This window comes from Scyliorhinus torazame, chromosome 7, assembly GCF_047496885.1.
Source record: "Scyliorhinus torazame isolate Kashiwa2021f chromosome 7, sScyTor2.1, whole genome shotgun sequence".
NCBI classification, from domain to species: domain Eukaryota; kingdom Metazoa; phylum Chordata; class Chondrichthyes; order Carcharhiniformes; family Scyliorhinidae; genus Scyliorhinus; species Scyliorhinus torazame.
The window spans coordinates 304,952,596-304,978,166 of record NC_092713.1 but is presented as its reverse complement, the minus strand read 5'-3'; the positions used below and the strand labels follow the sequence as shown (position 1 = coordinate 304,978,166).

Genomic DNA, 25,571 nt, shown 5'->3' with positions numbered 1-25,571 from the left:
CTCCCCGTGTTTATCCCGAAGGCTTTCTTCAGGCGGGTTAACAGGAGTATAATGGGGTTTGTGTGGGCGCGAGGGACTCCGAGGGTGAGAAGGGTGTTCCTGGAGCGGAGTAGAGATGGGGGGGGGGCTGGCGCTGCCCAACCTCAGTGGGTACTACTGGGCTGCCAATGCGACGATGGTGCGCAAGTGGGTGATGGAGGGGGAGGGGGCTGCATGAAAGAGGCTGGAGACGGCATCCCGTGTGGGTACGAATCTAGGGGCGCTGGCAATGGCGCCGCTGCCGCTCCCTCCAAGGAAGTATACCACGAGTCCGGTGGTGGTGCCCGCCCTCAAAATTTGGGGGCAGTGGAGGCGGCATGGGGGGGGGGGGGGGGGGAAGTTAGGGCCTCGGCGTGGACCCCATTACGGGGGAACCACCGGTTCGCCCCAGGAAGAACAGGTGGAGGGTTTTCGGGGTGGCACAGGGCAGGGATACGAAAGTTGGGGGACCGGTTTGTGGACGGGAAATTCGCGAGCTTGGTGAGCTGGAGGAGAAGTACGTGCTCCCCCCGGGGAACACCTTCAGGTACTTACAGGTAAGGGCGTTTGCCAGACGACAGGTGGTGGAATTCCAGCGGCTACTGCCACACACAGTACAGGACAGGGTGCTCTCGGGGGGGGGGGGGGGGGGGGGTAGGAGTGGGGAAGATCTCGGAAACTTACCAGGTGATGCAGGAGGAGGAGGCGGCTCAGTGGTGGAGTTGAAAGGTAAGTGGGAGGAGGAGTTGGGAGAGGAGATCGAAGAGGAGACGTGGGCAGATGCCCTAGCGAGGGCGAATTCTTCCTCTTCGTGCGCGAGGCTCAGCCTCATACAGTTTAAGGTGCTTCACAGGGCACATATGACCGGGACAAGGATGAGCCGGTTCTTTGGGGGTGAGGACAGGCGTGTTAGGTGCTCAGGGAGCCCAGAAAAGCACGCCCATATGTTCTGGGCATGCCCAGCGCTGGAGGAATTTTGGAAGGGCGTAGCGAGGACGGTGTCGAGGGTGGTAGGATCCAGGGTCAGACCGGGCTGGGGGCTCGCAATATTTGGGGTGGCAGGGTAGCCGGGAGTGCAGGAGGCGAAAGAGGCCGGAATTCTAGCCTTTGCGTCCCTGGTAGCCCGGCGAAGGATTCTCCTTCAGTGGAAAGATGCGAGGCCCCCCAAGCGTGGAATCCTGGATCAGCGATATGGCAGGGTTCATTAAATTGGAGAGGGTGAAATTCGCCTTGAGGGTCGGTACAAGGGTTCTTTAGGCGGTGGCAACCGTTCTTAGACTTTCTGGCAGAACGATAGACATTGGTCAGTGGCAGCAGCAGCTCGGGGGGGGGGGGGGGTTACTTTATTTTTGTTTATGTTATTTACACTGGAGGGTCTGAGGGGGTGTATACACCTGTTGTGTTAAGTCGGGGTGTTAATGTTAATTTATTATTTATGTACAGGGGGAGGGGTTTGGGGGGTTGCTTTTTTAGATTGTGTTTTGTACTTAACCCTGTTGGGTTCTTTTTTCTTTCTCATTTTGTTATTGATATTTTATGAACACCTTTAATAAAAATTGTTTTTTATTTTTTTAAAGAGAGTCTGCACCGACCCATTTAAGCCTTCACTGCCTGTAACCCAATAACCCCTCCTAACATTTTTGGACACTAAGGGCAATTTAGCATGGCCAATCCACCTAACCTGCACGTCTTTGGACATTCCCCTCGTGTTTGCGTGGGTTTCGCCCCCACAACCCAAAAATGTGCAGGCTAGGTGGATTGGCCACGCTAAATTGCCCCTTAATTGGAAAAAAATGAATTGGGCACCCTAAACTTATTTTTAAAAACATCTGGTTCGCGAATGTCCTTCATGGAATGAAGTCTGTCGTCCTTACCGGCTGTCCCAGGCCCTCAGCAATGTGGCTTTCTCTTAGCTTCCCCCCTGGAGGTGTGCAAGCAAGCCGCTCAGTTCTAGGACAATTGGGGATGGGCAACCAATGCTGGCCTCACCGGTGTTGCCCACGAAAGGCAGACCCGGTCGGTGTTGCCCACGAAAGGCAGACCCCGTGTTGCCCACGAAAGGCAGACCCCGTGTTGCCCACGAAAGGCAGACCCCGTGTTGCCCACGAAAGGCAGACCCCGTGTTGCCCACGAAAGGCAGACCCAGTGTTGCCCACGAAAGGCAGACCCAGTGTTGCCCACGAAAGGCAGACCCGATGTTGCCCACGAAAGGCAGACCCAGTGTTGCCCACGAAAGGCAGACCCCGTGTTGCCCACGAAAGGCAGACCCCGTGTTGCCCACGAAAGGCAGACCCCGTGTTGCCCACGAAAGGCAGACCCGATGTTGCCCACGAAAGGCAGACCCCGTGTTGCCCACGAAAGGCAGACCCCGTGTTGCCCACGAAAGGCAGACCCCGTGTTGCCCACGAAAGGCAGACCCCGTGTTGCCCACGAAAGGCAGACCCCGTGTTGCCCACGAAAGGCAGACCCCGTGTTGCCCACGAAAGGCAGACCCCGTGTTGCCCACGAAAGGCAGACCCCGTGTTGCCCACGAAAGGCAGACCCCGTGTTGCCCACGAAAGGCAGACCCCGTGTTGCCCACGAAAGGCAGACCCCGTGTTGCCCACGAAAGGCAGACCCCGTGTTGCCCACGAAAGGCAGACCCCGTGTTGCCCACGAAAGGCAGACCCCGTGTTGCCCACGAAAGGCAGACCCCGTGTTGCCCACGAAAGGCAGACCCCGTGTTGCCCACGAAAGGCAGACCCCGTGTTGCCCACGAAAGGCAGACCCCGTGTTGCCCACGAAAGGCAGACCCCATGTTGCCCACGAAAGGCAGACAGGAGACTTCCAAAGCTGGACCAGGTTAAGATTTACCAAAAAGTTTTTTTTTTTTTTTTTTAAATCAGAAACCACCATCAGGTGTCAGATGGTAAACCCCTTCCTTCAGGTGGTCACTGGGCCCACAGGTGCTGCCTTTCCTACTCACAACTCCTCCTTTAGTCAGTGGGACTCACCACCCTGGTCTGCCGCTTGGGGGCTCCCCACGTGGCAAGGGTTGCCCAGCTGGCAGCAGAACAGCGATGGCAACATTTAAAGCGGCTCCCAGCTGGCCCTCGAAATATTAAATTTCGGCGTTCGGTCCGGCTTTTGCCCCCCGATGGTGGTAAAGTGCCTGTCATCCCCCAGCAGAGAAGGTTAAAGGGCGATCTGAGAGGTGGTGTTCAGAACCACAAATGATTTTTTTTGAAGAGTAAATAAAAAAAGAGAATCTGTTCCTGTGGCAGAATGATCATTAACCGGGCACTGATTTTATTATTATTTTTTTTTAAATTTAGAGTCCACAATTATTTTTTTCCCCCCAATTAAGGGGCAATTTGGCATGGCCAATCCGCCTAACCTGCACATCTTTGGCTTGTGGGGGTAAGACCCACGCAGACACAGGGAGATTGTGCAAACTCCACGCAGACAGTCACCCAGGGCGGGGATTCGAACCCGGATCCTCAGCGTCGCAGTCCCAGTGCTAACCACTGCGCCACATGCCGCCCCGGGCACCGATTTTATGGTGATTAATTGACAAAGAACTAACGGCGTCATGAGAAACTTTTGAAAGCACGAAGTTATGATGTCGAATGCATAATGTGGAGGTATGTTGGAAGCCAAACCAATGTAACTTTCAATGGGGTACTGGCTAAATGCTTGATTTTACATGGCTATGGGGAAAGAATGCTGGGGCATGTGGTGGGGGGTGTGGCGGAAATTATTTGAATAGCTCCACCAAAAAGTGTTGGTACAATCACAATTGGCCAAATGACCTCCTTCTATGTTGTATGATTATTCTTTGGTCTGCAAATTATAATTTTAAAATTGCTGTTTACCGGGGACTTAGGGGATCATAGGGGGTTAGAACTTTCGGGCAGCACGGTAGCATTGTGGATAGCACAATTGCTTCACAGCTCTAGGGTCCCAGGTTCGATTCCGGCTTGGGTCACTGTCTGTGTGGAGTCTGCACATCCTCCCAGTGTGCGCGTGGGTTTCCTCCGGGTGCTCCGGTTTCCTCCCACAGTCCAAAGATATGCAGGTTAGGTGGATTGGCCATGATAAATTGCCCTTCGTGTTGGATGGGGGTTTATGGGGATAGGGTGGGGTGTTGACCTTGGGTAGGGCGCTCTTTCCAAGAGCCGGTGTAGACTCGATGGGCCGAATGGCCTCCTTCGGCACTGTAAATTCTATGATAAACTTCGAACAGAAAGGACAGTTCAGATCATCCTGGGTAAGAGGAATTTGGAGTAATAAATCGTTACCACTGGGACAAAGTGAAACCCCAGCCCAGGGATGGCTGCCTAAAATTTTACAAAGTCACGCATACATTTTTTTTTTTATAAAAGCATTTGATTAGGGTACACTTACTGGATAAAGAGTGGTTTGTTGTCAAACGTGAATGGTCGATTGAATAAAGCTGCGATCGCGTGATGCTTAGCACGAGATTTAAGAACCAGCCCCATGTCCCCGTGAAGTTTAGTGTCCTTTCATTTCTTCCACCTCCCACTTTCCTGAAGAAGAACATACAAGAACCAATCTTCATTTTCTGCAATTATATCGTTACCGATTCCCAATGAGTAGCCTACCACACCCTCCCCCAATATTCCAAGTAACTCTCCCCAATATCCTTGAAGTACAGGAAATATTTTTCATCACTTAGAAGTGCGCAATTGCCAGGACCTGCATGAGGCATGTTCTTCCCCTCGTGTTTTCTCCGAAGTGCCGTTCCTGCAAATTTTGAATATTTAACCATTCCAATTCCAGTCTGCTTTTCACACTCTCCAAGGCCAATATATACTCTTGAGGTGTAATGGTTGTAAACTGACTGCACTCTTTATAAAAATGGCCAAGACACACAGAAAGAAGAGAAAATGGTCTCACCATCGTATTTTGCAATATCTTCATCGGCATCTTCCTTCTTAGCTTTGGACATGACCCAGCTACATTGCAAAAAGAAAAATAGCAACATATCAAATAACAACACTGAACAATCTCAAAACCGTATAATCTGTTCACACAGACTTTTTAAAAAATATATATTTATTAATGTTTTTTAACACAATTTTTCTCCCTTACAAACAATAACCCCCCCCCCCCCCCCCGGGTAACAAAACAACGAGAAATCGCACAGAGCAAGATATATACATGACAAAATGATATGTTTACCACAGCTTTGTACACTGGTTCTCTCCCATACGTGCCAGTTTCCCCAACCTTTCATGTTATCTCTTGCTCATCCACCCTCCCAGGCAGTCCCCATTTCTCCCCCCCCCCCCCCCCCCCACTCCAGGTTGCTGCCGTTGCTGACTGACCTTCCTCTAACGCTCCGCGAGATAGTCTAGGAACGGTTGCCACCGCCTGTAGAACCCCTGCGCAGCCCCTCTCAAGGCAAACTTAATCCTCTCCAACTTTATGAACCCAGCCATGTCGTTTATCCAGGCCTCCATGCTGGGGGGCTTCGCCTCCTTCCACATTAGCAAGATCCTTCACCGGGCTACTAGGGACGCAAAGGCCAGAATGCCGGCCTCTTTCGCCTCCTGCACTCCCGGTTCGTCCACTACTCCAAATATTGCTAGCCCCCAGCTTGGCTTGACCCGGACTTTCACCACCTGAGATATTGCTCCCGCCACTCCTCTCCAGAACCCCTCCAGTGCCGGGCATGACCAAAACATGTGAACATGGTTCGCCGGACTTCCTGAACACCTTCCACATCTGTCCTCTACCCCAAAGAACGTGCTCAACCTCACCCCCGTCAAGTGAGCTGTGTGAACCACCTTAAATTGTATCATGCTGAGCCTGGCACACGAGGAGGAGCAATTAACCCTACCTAGGGCATCAGCCCACAGACCTTCCTCGATCTCCTCCCCAGCTCCTCCTCCCATTTACCCTTCAACTCCTCTACCAGCGCTTCCCCCTCTTCTTTCATCTCCTGGTGTATTGCCGACACCTTGCCCTCCCCGACCCATACACCCGAGATCACCCTGCCCTGAATTTCTTGCGCCGGGAGCAACGGGAATTCCCTCACCTGTCGCCTCACAAAAGCCCTCACCTGCATATATCTAAAGGCATTTCCCGGGGGTAACTCGAACTTCTCCTCCAGTGCCCCTAGGCTCGTAAACGTCCCGTCAATGAGCAGGTCCCCCATTCTTCTAATCGCCGCCCGATGCCAGCTCTGGAACCCCCCGTCCATCTTCCCCGGGACAAACCGGTGCCCCCATTGCATCCCGGTGCCGTCTCCACTGGCCCCAGATCCTTAGCGTTGCCGCCACCACCGGGCTCGTGGTATACTTTGACGGCGAGAGCGTCAGCGGTGCTCGTTCCTTTACAGGACGCCATCTCCATCCTCTTCCATGCCGGCCCCTCTCCCTCCCCCTCCATAACCCACTTGCGGATCATCGCCACATTTGCTGCCCAGTAGTAGCTCCCTAGGTTTGGCAGCGCCAACCCTCCTCGGTCCCTACTGCATTCCAGGAACCCTCTCCTTACCCTCGGGGTCTTATTCGCCCACACAAACCCCATAATACTCCTACCTACTCTCTTAAAAAAGGCCTTGATGATCACAATGGGAAGGCACTGAAACACAAAGAGAAACCTCGGAAGGACCACCATTTTGACCGACTGCACTGTACCCACCAGCAAGAGCGGTAACATGTCCCATCTTTTGAAGTCCTCCTCCATTTGCTCCACCAACCTCGTCAGATTCAGTTTATGTAGGGCCCCCCCAACTCCTGGCTATCTGGATCCCCAGATACCGAAAGCTCCCCTCCACCCTCCTCAGCGGTAGGTCCCCTGTCCCTCTTTCTTGGTCCCCTGCCTGTAATACAAAGAGCTCACTCTTCCCTACATTGAGCTTATAGCCCGAAAACTCCCCAAACTCCCTTAGAGTCTGCATGACTTCCACCATCCCCTCCATTGGGTCCGCCACGTACAGCAACAGGTGATCCGCATATAGCGACACCCGATGCTCTTCTCCCCCTCGGACCACCCCCCTCCATTTATTAGACTCCCTCAATGACATGGCCAATGGTTCGATCGCCAATGCAAACAGGGGGGGGGACAGTCGAAAGTACTCCGACCTCCGCCGGTTCGTCACTACACTCACCACTGGGGCTCTGTAAAGGAGCTTAACCCAACTGATAAACCCTCCCCCGAACCCAAACCTACGCAGCACCTCCCAGAGGTACTCCCACTCTACTCGGTCAAAGGTCTTCTCCGCGTCCATAGCTGCTACTATCTCCGTCTCTCCCTCCTCCGATGGCATCACCATCATGTTTAAGAGCCGCCGCACGTTAGTGTTTAATTGCCTGCCCTTTACGAATCCCGTCTGGTCCTCGTGGATCACCCCCGGGACACAGTCCTCGATCCTCGTGGCCGGCACTTTTGCCAGCAACTTTGCATCTACATTGAGGAGCGAGATCGGCCTGTACGATCCACATTGCAGTGGGTCCTTGTCCCGCTTTAGGATCAAAGAAATTGTCGCTTCCAACATTGTTGGGGGCAGGGTCCCCTCCTCTCTTGCCTCATTAAAGGACCTCAAGAGTAGCGGGGCCAACAGGTCTACATACTTCCTGTAGAACTCCACCGGGAACCCGTCTGGTCCCGGGGCCTTCCCCGCCTGCATACTCCCCAAACCCTTGCTCAGCTCCTCCAACCCAATTGGTGCCCCCAAACCAGCCACCTCTTGCTCCTCCACCCTCGGGAATCTCAGTTGGTCTAAGAATTGTCTCATCCCCTCTTCCCCCGCTGGCGGCTGGGATCTGTACAGCTCTTCGTAGGAGGCCTTAAATACCTTGTTTACTTTCGTCGCACTCCGAACCGTGGCTCCCCTTCCATCTTTGACTCCCCCATTTCCCTTGCTGCCATCCTCTTACGGAGCTGGTGTGCCAGCATCCGACTGGCCTTTTCCACATACTCGTACGTCGCCCCGTGCGCCTTCCTCCACTGTGCCTCCGCCTTCCCTGTGGTCAACAGGTCAAACTCCGCCTGGAGCCGTCGTCGTTCCCCAAGTAATCTTTCCTCCGGGGCCTCTGCGTAACTCCTGTCCACTCTCAAAATCTCCCCCACTAACCTCTCCCTTTCCATGCCCTCTGTCTTCTCCCTATGAGCCCTGCTGGAGATTAGCTCTCCCCTGATCACCGCCTTCATCGCCTCCCATACCACCCCCACCTCCCCGCTGTCGTTGGCCTCCAAGTGCCTTTCGATACACCCCCTCACCTTCCCACACACCACCTCATCCGCCAGCAGTCCCACATCCAGCCGCCACAGCGGGCGTTGGTCCCTCTCCTCTCCCAGCTCCAGTACCACCCAGTGCGGGGCGTGGTCCGAAACGGCTATGGCAGAGTACTCCGTCCCCTCCATGAGCGCCCTGTTCAGAACAAAAAAATCTATCCGGGAGTAGGCTTTGTGCACATGGGAGAAAAAAGAAAATTCCCTGGCCTGCGGCCTTGCAAACCGCCATGGGTCCACTCCCCCCATCTGATCCATAAACCCCCTAAGCACCTTGGCCGCCGCCGGCCTCTTTCCAGTCCTTGATTTGGAGCGGTCCAGTGCTGGATCCAACACTGTATTGAAGTCCCCTCCAATTATCAGGCCTCCTATCTCCAGATCCGGAATGCGCCCCAACATGCGCTTCATGAATCCTGCATCATCCCAGTTTGGGGCGTATACGTTTACCAACACCGCCCACGTCCCTTGCAACCTGCCGCTCACCATCACAAATAGCCCTCCATTGTCCACTACGATAGTCTTGGCCTCAAATGACACCCGCTTTCCCACTAATATTGTCACCCCTCTATTCTTCGCGTCCAGTCCAGAGTGGACTACCTGTCCTACCCATCCCTTTCTTAACCTGACCTGGTCCGCCACCTTCAGGTGTGTCTCTTGGAGCATGACCACGTCTGCCTTCAGTCCCTTTAGGTGCGCGAACACTCGAGCCCTCTTCACTGGGCCATTCAGGCCCCTCACGTTCCACGTTATCAGCCGGATTGGAGGGGCTTTCACCACCCCCCCCCCCACCTCCCACCTAGCCATCTCCTGATCTGGGCCAGTCCCGTATCCGCGCCTCCTTCACCCTCCAGTCCCCCAGGCGGGGGACCCCCGTCCCGACCACCTCTTCTATGTCCCAGTCCCTTTCGGCCAGTGCAGCAGCAATCCCCCCCCCCCCCCCACCCCGCTAGACCCCTGTCTGGCTTTTTTGCTCCCCCCGTGTCACTCCCGTAGGTCAGCTGACACCTGCTGACCCCGGCTTCCCCCGCCGTCCCATTGACCTCCCAGTGTGGGAGTCTCCCAATCAATATGCGTTCCTTCGTTCCCCTTCCCGCCTTTCTTCCCGCGCGCGGGAAAACCCCCGCGCTTTCCAAAGCCTGCTCCGCCCCCCACTCGGACGCAGCTCCTGTCGCGGCCTTGTCTCTCTCCCCCAGCCCATGTAACATTTCCTGCGCGTGATTGACCCCCTATATACAACAACCATCACACATCAAACCTCAAACATCCCCCCCACACTCACAAACCCTCAGTTAGAGTCCAACTTTTCGGGTTGTATGAAGGTCCACGCCTCTTCAGGCGTTTCGAAGTAATAGTGTTGGTCCTTGTATGTGACCCACAGTCGCGCTGGCGGCAGCATTCCGAATTTCACTCCTTTCCGGCCCGGTTGAAACCCGCTCTCCGCTTATCAACCTCCGTGCTGCAGTCCGGGTATATTCGGATCTCTGCATTGTCCCACTTACTGCTCCGCTCCTTCTTGGCCCATTTCAGGACCCTCTCTCTGTCCGTGAACCGGTGAAACCTCACCACCATCGCCCTTGGCAGCTCATTTGCCTGGGGCTTCCTCGCCAGCACCCGGTGTGCCCCGTCCAGCTCCAGCGACCTCGAAGGGGCCTCCGCGCCCATCATCGCCCCGAGCATCGCGTATGCCCCGGCATCGGCCCCCTCCACTCCCTCAGGGAGACCCAAGATCCGCAGGTTCTTTCTCCTCAACCTGTTCTCCAGGTCTTTGAGTCTTCCCGCCCACCTCTTGTGCAGCGCCTCGTGCTCCTTCACTCTCACCGCCAGGCCCAAGATCTAGTCCTCATTCTCACTGACTCTTTTTTGTACCTCCTGGATCTTTACCTCGTGGGCCTTCTGGGTTATCCCTAGTCCTTCAATTGCCAAAAGCATAGGCGCCAGCATCTCCTTGCGCAGCTCCTGGAAGCATCGCTTGATGAACTCCTGCAGCTCCGGCCCGCACTCCACTTTGTCCCCGGCCGCCGCCATTTTGTTTTTTCCCCCTCGCTTCTCCCGCTGCTCCAATGCCGCTTTTTTGGCCGTTGCACTTCTGGCCTGGTCCATAAAAGTTGGAGGGGGACCTCTCTCTTCCCTTCCCCACGGGTTGTCTTCGGAAAAAATTCCGTTGGGGCTCCTCTAGCGAGCCCGAAAGTCCGTAATAGAGGGAGCTGCCGAATCGTGCGGCTTAGCTCCGCATAGCCGCAACCGGAAGTCTCACACAGACTTTTTAAAATGTATTTGTGACCTATAGACATTGCTGGCAAAGCCATTCATTGCCTATTCATAATTGCCCTTCAAAACATAGAAATTAAGAGTAGGCCATTCGAGCCTGCTCCACCATTTAATATGATCATGCCTGATGCTCCATGACACACTCCTGTGCTCTCCTCATACCTCCTTGATGGGGGTTTTTGTGGCAGAGTGGGTGGCTACCCTGCTTCTGAGCCAAAATCCCACCCCAGGACTTTACCGCCAATGAAGGAGCGTTCATAATGCAGGTAAATCAGTCAAGAGTCAACCTGAACATCACCCCAACACATAGCAACGATGGGCACCAAGAACAGGAGAGATTCCTGATCAGTCATGTGGTGGAACAATGTTAGAGCATCTACCACCACTATCCATAGTGCCAGACTAAAACGTGCACATTGCCACAGGAACGTGGGCTTGCCGAGTGATCTGTAACACACCACCACCAATTGGCCTTAACAACACAGCATGGGCACCTTTTGAATACAACAGAGTGGCTTGCTAGGCCATTTTAGGGGGCAGTTAAGAGTCAAACCACATTCCTATGGGTCTGAAATCACACCTAGGCAGAGACCGGGCAAGGGCAGAAAATGTCCTTCTGGAAGGAGAACATTAGTGAATTTTGAAAATGACAATCTGGCAGTTTTATGGTCAGTTACTGATGCCAATTCGTTTTTATTAAAGCCTATTGAATTAATTAGATTTAAGTTACCCAGCTGACATGGTGGGATCTGAACTCATCTCTCGACTTGATCATAGTCCAGACCAGTGTATTATTAGTCCAGTGATATAATCACTGTGCTACTGTCCGACCATCCACCTTGATGCAACTGGGTCCAAGGTTAAGCAGATTTGTTCACTATTTTGGAACATCACCGGTGTAAATCGAAAAGGTTAATGGAATGTTGCCCTTTTCAGAGGACTGGAATTTGAATGGGAGGTATGATTCAGCTGTACAGAGCCTGGGTCTGACCTCATCTGGAATATTGCATTCAATTCTAGGCGTCCAACCTCAGGAAGAATATATCGGCCTCGGCAATGATGTGGTGCAGATTTACCAGATACAAGTGTTCAATTAACAAGGACAGATTGCAGAGACTTGACATAGATTTTATTGAATATAGAAAGGTTGAAGGATCATCTAAATCAAGGTGTTTAAAATGACGAAGGAATTGGATAGGGTAGATATGGAGAAACCATTTCCTCCAGTGGGGTAATAAAGAACAAGAAAATAAATCACCCTAAACAAATCTGTACCTCTAATCTCCCCAAAATGTATGGATACTGGGGGGGGGGGGGGGATCAACTGAAATTTCCACGCTTGAGATTGTTAATGAACACAACAGCAAGGAAAGATATTAGCTCCAACAATGTGGAATCTGTAGAGCTGAGAAAAACTAAGAGGCAAGAAACATCAGTGGGGTTGTATATAGACCCCAAACTAATGTGATGATGTTGGGAATAGCATTCAACAGGAAATTAGAGACGCATACGATAAAGGAACACCTTCAATTCTGGGTGACTTTAATCTGCATGTAGATTGGGCACATCAAATTAGTCACAATACAGGGGGACGCGTGGCACAGTGATTAGCACTGCTGCCTATGGCGCTGAGGACCCGGGTTCGAATCCTGGCCCTGGGTCACTGTCCGTGTGGAGTTTGCACATTCTCCCCGTGTCTGCGTGGGTTTCAGTCCCACAATCCAAAGATGTGCAGGTTAGGTGGATTAGCCACGCTAAATTGCCCCTTAATTGGGAAAAAAAATAATTGGATACTCGTTAAAATGTCACAATATCATAAAGGAGGAATTTCTGGAGTGCGTACGGGATGGTTTGGACCAATACGGCGAGGGACCGAACAGGCCATCCTGGACTTGGTATTGTGTAATGAGAAGGAATAATTGACAATCTAGCCGTGAGAGGCTGCTTGGGGACGAGCGACCCTCTGATCAAATTTTTTCATCAAGGTGGAGAATGATTTTTTTCCCCCAATGTAGAGTACCCAATTATTTTTTTTCCAATTAAGGGGGTTGTGGGGGTGAAACCCACGCAGACACGGGGAGAATGTGCAAACTCCACACGGACAGTGACCCAGGACCGGGATTCAAACCCGGGTCCTCAGCGCCGTAGGCAGCAGTGCTAACCGCTGTGCCACATGCTGCCCTTGAGTGACAGAACTGATTCCGAGACTAGGGCCCCAAATCTAAATAAAGGAAACTACGGTGATATTGGGCGCAAGTTGGCTGTGATGGATTGGGGAATGTTACTGAAAAGAGATGGCGGTGAATAGGCAATGATAAACATTCAAAGCGTGCATTGGTGAACTGTAACAACTGTTTATTCCTGTCTGGCGCAAAAGTAAAATGGAAAACGTGGTCAAACCATGACTTACAAAGGAAATTCGAGGTAGCATTAGATGCAAGGAAGAGACATACAGGTATTAGAAAAAGAACAAGAACAAAGAACAATAGAGCACAGGAACAGACCCTTTGGCCCTCCAAGCCTGTCCCGGTCATTATACAGTATCCATAGGTAGACCAACAGACCTGAGGATTGAGAGCAGTTTACAATTCAGCAAAGGAGAATCAAGGGATTGATTAAGGGGAAAGGGGGGGGGGGGAAGAGTAAGAGGAAGGAGGCAGGGAACAATAGAGGGGAACCAGGGGGGGGGGGGGGGGGGCGAGAGAATGGTAGCCGGAAGGAGAGTACGGGAAACAACAAACTTGGCTAATACAGTAACAGAGAGCAAGGAAAATACGGGCGAAAGATGGGATGACCGGCCAAAGTGGAGGTGAACGCGCAACGACAACGGCAGCGAAAACCGTGGGAGAAGCAAGTAACAACACCAACACCAGATCAAGTCTCGTATTGCCCTGTGTGTTGGACATAACTACTGTAATTGTTTCTCCAGTATCCAAATGTATTATGTACCTTCCCAGTTTCCAACTGGAGTGGATTATTGCATTTTTCTGAACAGTGACTAGTTAACACTAGTTTCTACTTTATAATAGGCCAACAAATAAACATTAAATATTTGGATTTTAAACTTGTGTTAAGAGATTGGCTAGTCGCAGCACCGACTTATCCCAGCACATAATTTACACAGTGTAGCTGAGTAATCCATGGCTTCTCATTTAGGATGATACAAGGTATAGCAAATCACCAAAATGCCGCAGCTGCACACTCGTTTTGATAAGAGACCCAATCAAAGTTCAATATGAAAAGACGGAAGCCTCTAATATGGAGCGTTATATAAACTCTTGCAGCTTTGAACCAAGGGTGTTTGTAAACGTGCACTGGAGTTAGAAGGCCCTAGGTTCAATCCTTATCCATAGTGATCGGTCAGAATAGTGGAGGTTGCTGCTTTAAATTAGTTCTGCCATTCATGTGACATATTCCCCATCCATAGCTTCAGTTATCGTCGTAAGGATATTGCAGCGACTGAATAGAGGTACAGGAAGAAACCAGTCTCTCAAGCCTGCTGTACCACTCAGTTAAATCCAATTGTATTTTTACCCCATCTACCTGCCTTAATTCTGTAAAACTTAATACCCTTACCCAATAAAAGCCCAATCATAGTTGTTCAACTGACACTCAGCCTCAACAGCTTTTTTGGAGGTGGAGGGAAAGAGTTTGAGATTGCCACTACTTTTTGCATGAAGCAATGGCCCAGCTCTAATTTTAAAGTTATAGCCCCTTATTGTGGGGTCCCCCACCAGAGGAAAAAGTGTTTCGCCTTTAATCACCTTCAACACTTAAATCTCCTGGGCACCAGGGAGTACAGAAGAAGCACTCAAAGAATGAAGGGGTAGAGGGATTGGATTAGGGAACGGTGTTCCATAAATGTGGAATGTGCGCATTTGAAAAGTTATTGTTGAGGTGTTGAAATGAATGAAATGAAAATCGCTTATTGTCACAAGTAGGCTTCAATGAAGTTACTGTGAAAAGCCCCTAGTCGCCACATTCCGGCGCCTGTTCAGGGAGGCTGGTACGGGAATTGAACCGTGCTGCTGGCCTGCCTTGGTCTGCTTTCAAAGCCAGCTATTTAGCCCAGTGTGCTAAACCAGCCCCAGTGTTTTTAAGATTTTTTTTTAAAAAGGAAAGTCAACCACAATGAGCTGTTTCACTTTGTCGAGAGCACTCGAACCAGAAAACACTGCCAAAGCTTGAAGGAGGTTAAAATTCAAAACAAATGTACAGAAATATTATTTCAAGAGACTGGTCAAAGGTCCAGGCTCCCTAGGAAGACAGTGGAAGCAGTTTGTATTGATTAATTGAAATCCAAAATAGGTTTCTTGCAAACAATATTTTAGGATGGCGTATATGAGTAATTTGAGACATGACTCGAGTGTAACATGTTCGGAAGAACAGGTGACTTTAGATCTATGGATTACCAAGCTCTGGGATTTTCTACACCTTATACCTGGGTCTGTTGGAGTTAGATTGATTACTGTGATTAGTCAATGGTATCACATAACACGGGGATAACAGGAAGACAGTAGCACTGGACTGGTAATCCAGAAGCCCAGGCTAATGCACTTAGAACATGGGTTCAAATCCCACCACGGCAGCTGGTAGAATTTAATTCAATCGGTAAAATCTGAAGTATCACGTCAGTCTCAGTATGCTGACGACGGCAACTATCTTTGGTGAACCAAATAGGTTTTACGACAATCAATGTCCTTTAGGGAAGGAAATCTGCCATCCTTACCCGGTCTGGCCTACATGTGGCTCCAGGCCCACAGCAATGTGGTGGACTCTCAATTGCCCTCTGAAAAGGTTGAGAAAACCACTCAGTTCAAGGGCAATTAGGGATGGGCAAAGGCTGGTACACCCACATCCCAAGAAAACGGGGGGGGGGGGGAGAGAGAAGGGAAAATCACATGACTACCAGGTTGGCAGCGGGAAAACCCATGCATCGTAACCTTTTCTCATCTAGCATATCCTAGGCTCCTACAAGTGCAAGGGGTGAAAATGTTCATCCTCCAATACTGTGCTACGGTGATGGACCTTTGCACACTAAATGAATCATGGGACATGGAAGAGGTGGAAAGTAGAGCTGGTGGATGAGATTGCATGGCAGAGCAGGTTCAGTGATATAATGTGGCCTAACGTTCCACATGCAGGAACGTCAGGCAAGGAGAGAAGTGGGCTTCTCTGCATTTATCATTTCTAGAGTTCGCATCAGATCAGGTTATGCGAATATTTCAGGCTCATTATACAGGGACACAGCTGCAGGAAACTGTCCACAATTGCAGGCTCTCGGTGAAGCAGCTCAACAGGAAGTCACTTTGGTGTGTACATGACATCATCTAGAAAAGGGATTGTGTGATTTTCAGGGACACAGTCAGGTGGCACGAAGCAGCAGCTCAGTGAATACATTGCCTCTCAATCAGCACACAGGCAAAACAAAGGTAGGTTGATAGTTACTAACAGGGCTCCCAAAGGTATTCATTGCGACTCGCTGCACATATGCCCTAACCCATCATCAACTCGTGAAAAAAATTAGTCGTTTGCCAACAATTATTTTTAATTTAGGAACGAATGATGAAGGCATTATTCTAATCTGTTCATCTTGAAAATGCTGCAAATAAAGCTGATGATCCAATTTACAAAGACAATTATACCCCTACAATACAACAGAACTGAAAAAAACCCCACTTAATTTGTTGCAAACTGCTTATGTGGTCACTGTCATGATATGCAGACATGCACATAATGAGATACAAACAGGCAGCTGGTGAATACAGAGAACGGGACGTGGCCAATCAGCAGGCGGAACACTTGGGGGTGGTTTCCCACTATGGAGGGCATGAGGCACTCACACTCCACCTCTTTCCACTGGTGACATCTACAGTGTGTAGTGGAGATGCCGGCGTTGGACTGGGGTGAGCACAGTAAGAAGTCTTACAACACCAGGTTAAAGTCCAACAGGTTTGTTTCAAATCACTAGCTTTCGGAGCGCTGCTCCTTCCTCAGGTGAATGAAGAGGTATGTTCCAGAAACATATATATATATATATATATATATATATAGACAGATTCAAAGATGCCAGACAATGCTTGGAATGCGAGCATTAGCAGGTGATTAAATCTTTACAGATCCAGAGATGGAGTTGAACTTGAAGGTGTGGAGTATCTCTCAGGTAAAGTGCATCCAATTGCAGCCCGTGTTATCTTACTGTGCTTAACCAGACAGTCATAAAAAGCACTATATAAACAAGTCCTATTTTGCCTTTCATGACCCAATTCTTAAAATGTTTTATACTTTTAAAGAAGTTAATTGACTCAAGTCAGATTTACACAAACGCAATTTAATAATGACCAGAAAATCTATTGGTGTCTCTCCATCACCCCCTATATTATTAATGTTTTGGTGGTAAATATTAGCCCACAAGACTGAGAGGAAATCTCCTGTTCTTCAATAGCGGCATGCAACTTACGTCCAACTGAAAGGGCAGACAGAGCCCAGGTTTAACATTTCATCCAAAAAGACGCCGAGTGTAGTATTGGGATTTTATATTTTAGGACATCAGCATAACCAGTGCGGCCAGTATTTATTGCCCATCTCTAATTGGGCGGTGGTGAGCTACCTTCTTGAACTGCTGCAGTCCTTGAGGTGTGGGTACACCCACAGTGCTGTTAGGGAGAGAGCGCTCCAGGATTTTGACCCAGCAACAGTGAAGGAATGGTTCCACCCACCCTATCAAACGTTTTCTCAGTATCCATGGAAACAATCACCTCCGGTTCGGGCACTTGAGGGGGAAAAAGGATAATATTTAACAGCCAATGTATATTGGCCAACAATTGCCGACAGTCGACGAAGCCTGTCTGGTTTTCTGAAATCACCTCTGGGAGGCAGGGCTCCAACTGTAGTGACAGCACTTTAATTTAGTGTCTGCATTCAAAAGCAAAATGGATCAAAACAGCCCACATTCCATAGGATCTTTGTCCTTCTTCAGGATCAGGGAGAAAAAAAAAAAAGAGGACTCCGCAACAAACCCCGGGACAAGATGTCATTAAACATATCTAATATTAAAGTGGTGAACTGGCCTGCAAACCTCCTATAAAACTCAATGGGGAATCCATCAGGGCCGAGAGCTTTACCGTCTGCGTTAACACAATGCATTATTATTTCCTCAGGTCCCTATGGGGATTCCAACTCTTCCCGTCTCTCCTCACCACCAACGAGAAGGATAACCTATCCACAAACTCAAGTCATGGCCAGACTCTCTTCTGAAGGCTCCGGTCTATAGAGGTCCTGATAGAATGTTTCAAAAGTCGCAATGACCTTAAACTGCCACCCGAATCCCTTATCTGCACAATCTCCCGGGAAACGGGCTGTCGTCTCAGCTGAAGAGCTAATAGGCCTTCTCCCAGTGTTCATAAAACGCCCCCTCGAACATGGCGGCTGGCTCATCGCCTTGCCTGTTGATGGTAATTCAAATTGCATCTGCAGGTTTTTCCTACTCGGCAGCAACTTCGGGGTAGAGGCAAGCGAGTACTGAGGGTCCACCTCAAGGATGGAGTCCACCAGCCTCTGCTGCTCCACCCTCGCAATCCTCTCCACGTGTGCTTTGTAGGAAATTATCTCACCCCAATGACCACCTTAAGGCCTTCCCACAAAGTAGCTGGTGAGATGGACTCACTTTTATTAAATTTAATATATTCCCCAATGGCAGAGGACATGTGTTCGCAAAATCCTTTGTCCACCAACAATGCCGTATAAAATCTCCATGGCTGGCATTGGGAGCTACCCGACTCTCGTATCAAATCCACAAAATCTGGGGCATGGTCTGAAATCACAATTGCAGAATACCCTGCCGAAGGAGGCCATTCGGCCCATTGAGTCTGCACCAACCTTCAAAGGAACGTCCTACAAACCGTCCCCACCGCAGCAACCGTGTATCCCCACCGAACCGTTGGACACCAAGGACCAATTTTAGCATGGCCAATCCACCTAACCTGCACATCTTTAGACTATGGGCGAAAACCAGAGCACCCGGAGGAAACCCACGCAGACACCGGGAGAATGTGCAAACTCCACACAGGTCACCCAAGGCCGGAATTGTACCTGGATCCTTGGCACTGTGATGCAGCAGTGCTAATCACTGTGTCACCCTTAAAACACTACAGGGAACTATATATTTCCCATAACAGTCATAGCACTAAGAACAAAACCCCCTCCGAACATTAACCCCCCCATCCCACTCAAAACCAACTTTCAAAGCACTCAATCCACACAAAAACAATGCAAACATGTACAAAGAACCTCAGCAACTCCACATATACACCTTCCTACCCAACATCCAAAAACCACAAACCTCAATCAACTCGCATCCAGCCCATGCTGTTTTTACAAAGGAATCCACCCCCTCCGGTGCATCGAAAAGTCACTGAGCCACGCTGGGTACACCAACCCAAAATCGAATTCTACTCTTAAACCGGGCGGCTTTAGCCTTGTTAAACACTGCCCGCCTCCTTGCCAGCTCTGCACCAATGTCTTGATAAAACCACATGGCCTTCCCATTTATAGTCGCGATGTTCCTTAGCCCATCTCAGGACCCATTTCTTTTCCTGGAAGCCGAGTCAGTGGTGGTTTGTTGAGACAGGGCTTCTGTTAAGTGTCCAGTGGGCTTGATCCAGCTCAGGAGGGAGCATAAATCCACCCTCTCCCCACCATCTTCAAAATGTACTCTGTGCGAGTTGGGCCTTCCATTCCCTCTGGCAACCCACGACTCGAATACTCTGCCTGCTGGAACGATTCTCCAACTCATCCACTTTGGTCTTCAATGCTCTATTCACACCAGCCATCAGAGACATCGCAGCTTCCAGAGGCGCAATCTGATCGCTATGCCTAGAGAGCGAGAGACACTTCCATGCCCTTCGTCACAGCATCATAAGCCAATACCATCTGGTTGGTCTTCTCCAACGCCGACCAAATAGGAGCCAGAGCATCTTCAAATTCCGTTGCCAAGATGCCGGTATGCACCTCGGTCGTTAGCGGAGTGGCCGGAGTCTCAGAAGCTGCCTCTGCCATTTTCGCCCCCAAAGAGCCCAGAGAAGCCTCTGATTCCGTCGACGAACATCTGCCTTCGAGTTTCTTTGCCAGAGTCCTGGACATTTCCCTTATGTGGGCACCTTATACCATCAATCAAGGGGGATTTTAAATAAAAATACCCCCAGTAACTGTGTGATAAGGGCTAAAAGTCAGTATCCCATCAGGAGCCACCTCGCGTATGTCTTCCCTACATATCGCCACTGGAAGCTCATCTATGAAGCAGTTTCCTCCAACCGACTCACTAGACACCTGGGCAATACCACCCCCACAGCCCCAATGTTATAATATCAGCATGTCGTTCATACCTTTCCAGAGTGCCTTTATCAAATGATTCTGAAAAATGCACTTGTCCAATTGGAACAGGAGCTCGGTACGTGACCTGAAAAGAAACAGACAGAATGAATACAGGCTTCATTTCAGATCAGTAGTCACAACTGGAAAATTACAAAGTTGGCCTACACACACCTTGACCATTGATTGAAACGCAAACCAATTCAGAAAACACTCCGGATTCCCTCCCGAATCCTGCAGCTTGTAAGCATACTGCCACCCACCCAATCCTGAAACATTATTTAATGCTCAGTCCCGGGTAAAAAAAAATTTCAAAAAACTTCAAAACTATTGCGGTGGTTTTATTTTTAAAATCTTCAACTTCATTCTTCAATCATATTTCAGGCTCATCTGGCACACGCATGGAGATTCCAACAGCCAATACCAATCAAACCCACATCCCTCTCCAGGAAGAAACGTAGCAGGTGAAATCTCAGGCTCTCCGCTTTTGAAGTTCCGGTTACTTTAACGTAAACGCCAAACCTTTGCCTACTTCAGTACTGCCGGATTTATGGAGGAATGGAACCCCAATGATTTCACGAATCAGTCCGTTTCTTATCCAATTTCTGGACACTAAAAATTCTGAACTTCACCTGGGGATACCTGGTGGGATTAGAGAGAAGCAAAAAAAAAAAAAGAAGAAAAGAAAAGGAATAGTCCCGCTCTCAATCTCAGAAAGTCTTAAGGCATTTGACAGCAAATTAAGTTCCTTTGAAGGGTAGAAACTGTAGGAAGTAAGAAATGGCAACAACAGATTTAGGAATCAGCCATATGAAATGAAATGAAAATCGCTTGTCACAAGTAGGCTTCAAATGAAGTTACTGTGCAAAGCCCCTAGTCGCCACATTCCGGCGCCTGTTCGGGGAGGCTGTTACGGGAATATGGTCCCTCTGGCATGCTCCACCATTCAATAAGATCATGGCTATTTCTCTATGCCAACTCCAATTGCCAATGTTTTTTGTTACATTTCAACAAGTTCACCTCTCATTATTCTAACCTCCGGAATTGTGTGTCGATGCTGCCCAATCTGCGTATGGAAAGCTCCCACAAACAGCACCGAGGATGAGCAGGTAACGGGCAGGCTTTCAACGCAAAGATTGAGCTCAAACCCAAGGTGTTTCTAGGACAGGCAGCGATCTATAATACCAACAGGACAGATTGAAAACTTAACCCAATCAGTTTCAAGGACGTTGGCTGAGGGAGTAACTATTGCCCTGGACAAAGTCTGCACATCAACACATACCAATTGCAATGATCCAGTGCTCATGTGAGCTAAATGAGTGCCTCCAGCATTCTGCTTTTATTTCAAGTTTCCAGCACCTGCAATATTTTACTTGTAGATTTTTCCCACCAATTCAAACCTTCCCTCTTCTCAATGGCGCTGGCACAAATTATACGGACAGGTGAATTAGCAGCCGGTCACTTGGCCGCTCGAGCCCAGTCAATAAGATCATGGCTGTTCTGATTGTAACCTCAACCCCACATTCCTGCCTCTCCCAATAACCTTTCACCCCCCCCCCACCTTGTTAACCAAGAATCTCGCCAGCTATTTTTAAAATATTCAAAGATTCTGCTTCCATTGCCTTCTAAGGAAGAGAGTTCCAGAGACTCATAACCCTGAGAAAATAAATCGCCTCCTCATCTGTCTTGAATGAGCAACCCCTTATTTTTAAACAGTGACCCCTAGTTCCAGATTAAGACAAGAGGAAACATCCTCTCCACATCCACCCCGTCAATAACATCCCGCAGGATCTTAAAAGGAATAGTATTCAAATCCTTAGAACAAGGGGCCAAGTGGCCTACTCCTAATTTGCATGTTCCCCCCCCCCCCCCCCGTATAAATTTAAGCCATAGACCAGGGAAATCTCCGTAGGAATAGGAGGAGTGGGCTACCTAACCTCTCAAGTCTGCTCCTCAACTTCTGTATCAGAACTCCTTACACCTGCTCTGGACTCCATGTCCCTTCATACCCTTGAAAACTTAACCTAACTAGCACCTACTGCCCTTCGTGGGAGAAAGCTTCCCCTTTTCCGATGCTTTGCACAGACAGGAGTTTCTTCAATTTGGTATCTGTCGTCTGCTTTGGACCAGTTTAAGCATAATTGGAATTAGAAAAACCAAGATGTTGCATTTTGTCCAAATAAAGACAAACGTGCGAAGGATCTGAATGCTCTGCATTCAAGATCCTGAGGGGCCTTGACAGAATGGACGTGGAGAGGATGTTTCCTCTTGTCTGAGAATCTAGAACTAGGGGGGGGGGTCGCTTTTTAAAAATAAGGGGTCACTCTTTTAAGAAAGAGGGCAGGAGAATTTAATTTCTCGCAAGAGGGTCGTGAGCCTCTGGAACTCTCCTCCTCGGAGGGCAGTGGGAGCAGAGTCTTTGAACATTTCTAAGGCAGAGCTGGATAGATTCCTCATTAATGATAATAATCTTTATCGTCACAAGTAGGCGGACATTAACATTGCCGTGAAGTTACTGTGAAAAGCTCCTCGTCGCCACATTCCGGCGCCTGTTCGGGTGCACAGAGGGAGAATTCAGAATGACCGTGGGGCTGAGGTTAAATCAGATTGGATCAGGCATGATCTTACGGAATAGTGGAGCAGGCTCAAAGGGCGAAGTGGCCTACTCCTAATTCGTATTTTTGCATGTAAAAGTGTAGTGGAAGCAGATTAAAAAGTTATTTGATATTTACTTGCAAAGGAAAACATTTCAGGGCTATGGCGAAAGAGCTGGGGAGAGTGGCATTAGTTGGATCATTTGTTCAAAAGAGCCAGCACAGACACTATGGGCCGAATGGTCTATCTGTGCCTTTTTGAGGCTACACTTGTCCGGGCTCACAAATGAAGACTGGATACTCAAGCATGATATGCAGGGAGATAATTTCCAAATAACAGACAGAGAAATCTCAGGTCATTTCCAGAATATCACATTTAGTCTAAAGAACTCTGGCCAATCCTTACCTTAGGAGGTGGAGTGCTTGGTGTCGGGTGACTTTCTATTGGGCTTTCGTCATCTTCATCTTCAACAATATCAGCATCGTCATCGTCATCTTGAGCATAGACTACAGCAGTACCAACCAACAGTGCCAACACCAACCACAGCTTCATCTCCATATCCTGGCAAATAAATTTAAAATAAAATTAAAGTGCTTCAAATTTCCACCAAGTTTTTTTTTTTTTAAAAAAGGTATTTCATAATTTTACCAGGCACCAGGAATTTCAGTGCGTTAAAAAAAGGGTCTTCATTCATACCTGCCAATGAATAATGGTGAATAAACAAAGAATGACATTATTGTATCACTACAGCTTTATCAAACTGAATAACTTTGGCACAAAGTTTTCAGAAAACCCCAATAACTCTGGTTCTCCTCTGTACCCCAGCAGCCTTCCAACCTCTATGGAACAGTGCAGTGTTCAAATGCACAAGTGCAAGAAGGGCAAGAGAACTAAACCAGGAAATTATAGGTCTGTTAGTCAAATGTGCATTTCTTATTAGAGACAGAACATGTGGATAAATATGAACTGATCAAAGAGCCAATATTGCCAGCTGCGCTCTCAATAGCCTTGGACCAAAGCCGTGGAATTTCCTCCCTATATCCCTCTCTATGATGCTCCTTGAAACCTCTCTTTGATCAAGCTTTTGATCATGCGCCCCGATATCTCCGCTCAGATGGCTGTGGATGCTATCTACATTGTTTCCAGAAGGTTCGGCTTCCAATAAGAGACTGTTAACTAGAATCAGAGTGCATGGAATTGGAGAAAACCGATAACTTGTATAAAGAAATGGCTAGGAGGCAAGAGAGAGTGTTGTGTTATGCTTCTTCATGTAGCATAAGCCGCTTCCTTGATGTATACTCTGACAAAGGAAGGTTCAGACTTGGAGATAGGTTTAACACATTTATTGAACAGTTATTAACAATTCTTCTACTCGAGTTCGACTCCCCTGCTAATCTTGCTATAGTAACTCAGTCTAACTAACAGTCTGCTCTAAGCCATGCGGTGGGAGTGATGCTTCCGATCTGCCCCTGTCATTCTCTCTTGGTGTTGCCTGTGGAAAGAGGAACGAGCATGTGTGCCCTATCCTTTTATATGGGTTGCCCCCTTGTGGTCGTGTCACCTCTGGGTGTCTTGACTGCCCACTGGTCGTGTCCTATTCTATGTGTTCATTAGCTGTATGTCTGTATGTCATGATGTCTCTGGTGCTCCCTCTAGTGTTTACCTAGTTGCAGTGTACCTACATTAACCCCTTGTGTATTTACAGTGATGCATATCACCACAGAGATATGTATTTTAATTGGTAAGCCTGGACTCAAATTATTCCCCAGGGACCTGCACAGAGGCCACACCTTTTCAGTCCTTATACAGAAACTGCACGAAGGAATTGGGAGTCATATATCCATTGCAAAAGAACATTTGTAGAATAAGTGAGTGGGCCAAACTGTGGCCACTTCTGGAGTTGTGTGGGGTCATCCATCTTGGATTCAAGAAGGATTGATCATAATATTTGTCTAAAATGGAGAGAAGATCTGAATTGTGGAAGAACAAGCAGAGCCCCCAGAGGATACCCAGGCAGACACAGGGGAGAATTTGCAAACTGCAAACAGACACCCAAAGGCCAGAATTGAACCCGGGTCCCTGGCGCTGTGAGGCAGCAGTGCTACAGCTGTTGGCAGTGGAACGTTGGCCTTTATTCCTGGAGGGCTGGAATCCCATCTAATGTACAGCATTCAGGACTATTAATTGATTTGACAGGGCAGATAGAGAAACTATTTTCTCTCTTCCAGGAGGGGCAGAATCTTTCAAATAGAGCCAAGCCATTCAGGGTGGTGTTATGATGCACCTCATCACACTTTAGGGCAGCAGGAATCCTCATTGCCTCCAATATACCAGCTCAGCCTTTCAGCCAACTGAGGAAATTATTATTTGAGGATCAGGAACTCAAACCAGACACTAGGCTCATGGTTTACAGGTGATCCCCATGTTCTTACGCACTCCAGAGACTTGGGTCAGGCACCTCAAAGCACTGGAGATGTAACACCAGTGGAGCCGTTGCAAGATTCTCCAAAGCTGATGGCAAAAAGCGATCCAACAGCAACTCATCTCCCAAGCCAAGCTGCCCAGCATCAACGAGCAAATCACTCAAAAATAGCTCTACTGGAAAGGACAGGTCCTCGTATGCCAGAGACACCCAAAGCAACAACTCCATTGGAAGTCTATCGGAGGAGATTCCCCAGGGACAGGAGAAATGCTTGAGAGATGTCTGCAAATCATCTAAGAAGTCAAGCGCCCCACCAGCGCATGAGAATCTATGGCCCAAGACGGAACACAGAAATGAAGGTTTATATGGGAAGGCACCAGAGGAGATTTTTGTCAGGAAGGTGCAGATATGGAGACATGGAGTGACTGCGCAAACCTCCAAACAACTAGTCTACCAAACCTTTTAAGCATCATCTGCTCCACATGTGATAGAGGTTGAAGATCATACATCGGACTTATTGACCATCTCAGGACCCATTAAACCAGAGCGGAAGCAAGTTCTCTCAATCCAGAGGATCTGACCAAGCTGGAATGGAAATCCAAAACTCTTCTCCCCAAAGAAAGCTGACAACATTCCATCAATAGCATGGAAAATG

At 48.9% G+C, this 25,571-nt stretch overlaps 1 protein-coding gene across 1 annotated transcript in view; it reads right to left on the bottom strand.

Moving 5' to 3' along the window:
- Positions 1 to 25,571, bottom strand: part of canx (calnexin) — an 86,546-nt gene that overhangs the window by 42,941 nt on the left and 18,034 nt on the right. Inside the window, 5 exon segments of the mRNA XM_072512690.1 lie at positions 4,405 to 4,523; positions 4,525 to 4,547; positions 4,918 to 4,976; positions 19,914 to 19,987; positions 22,900 to 23,055. Coding sequence (XP_072368791.1) covers positions 4,405 to 4,523; positions 4,525 to 4,547; positions 4,918 to 4,976; positions 19,914 to 19,987; positions 22,900 to 23,052 — 428 coding nt within the window. The 5' untranslated portion in view covers positions 23,053 to 23,055.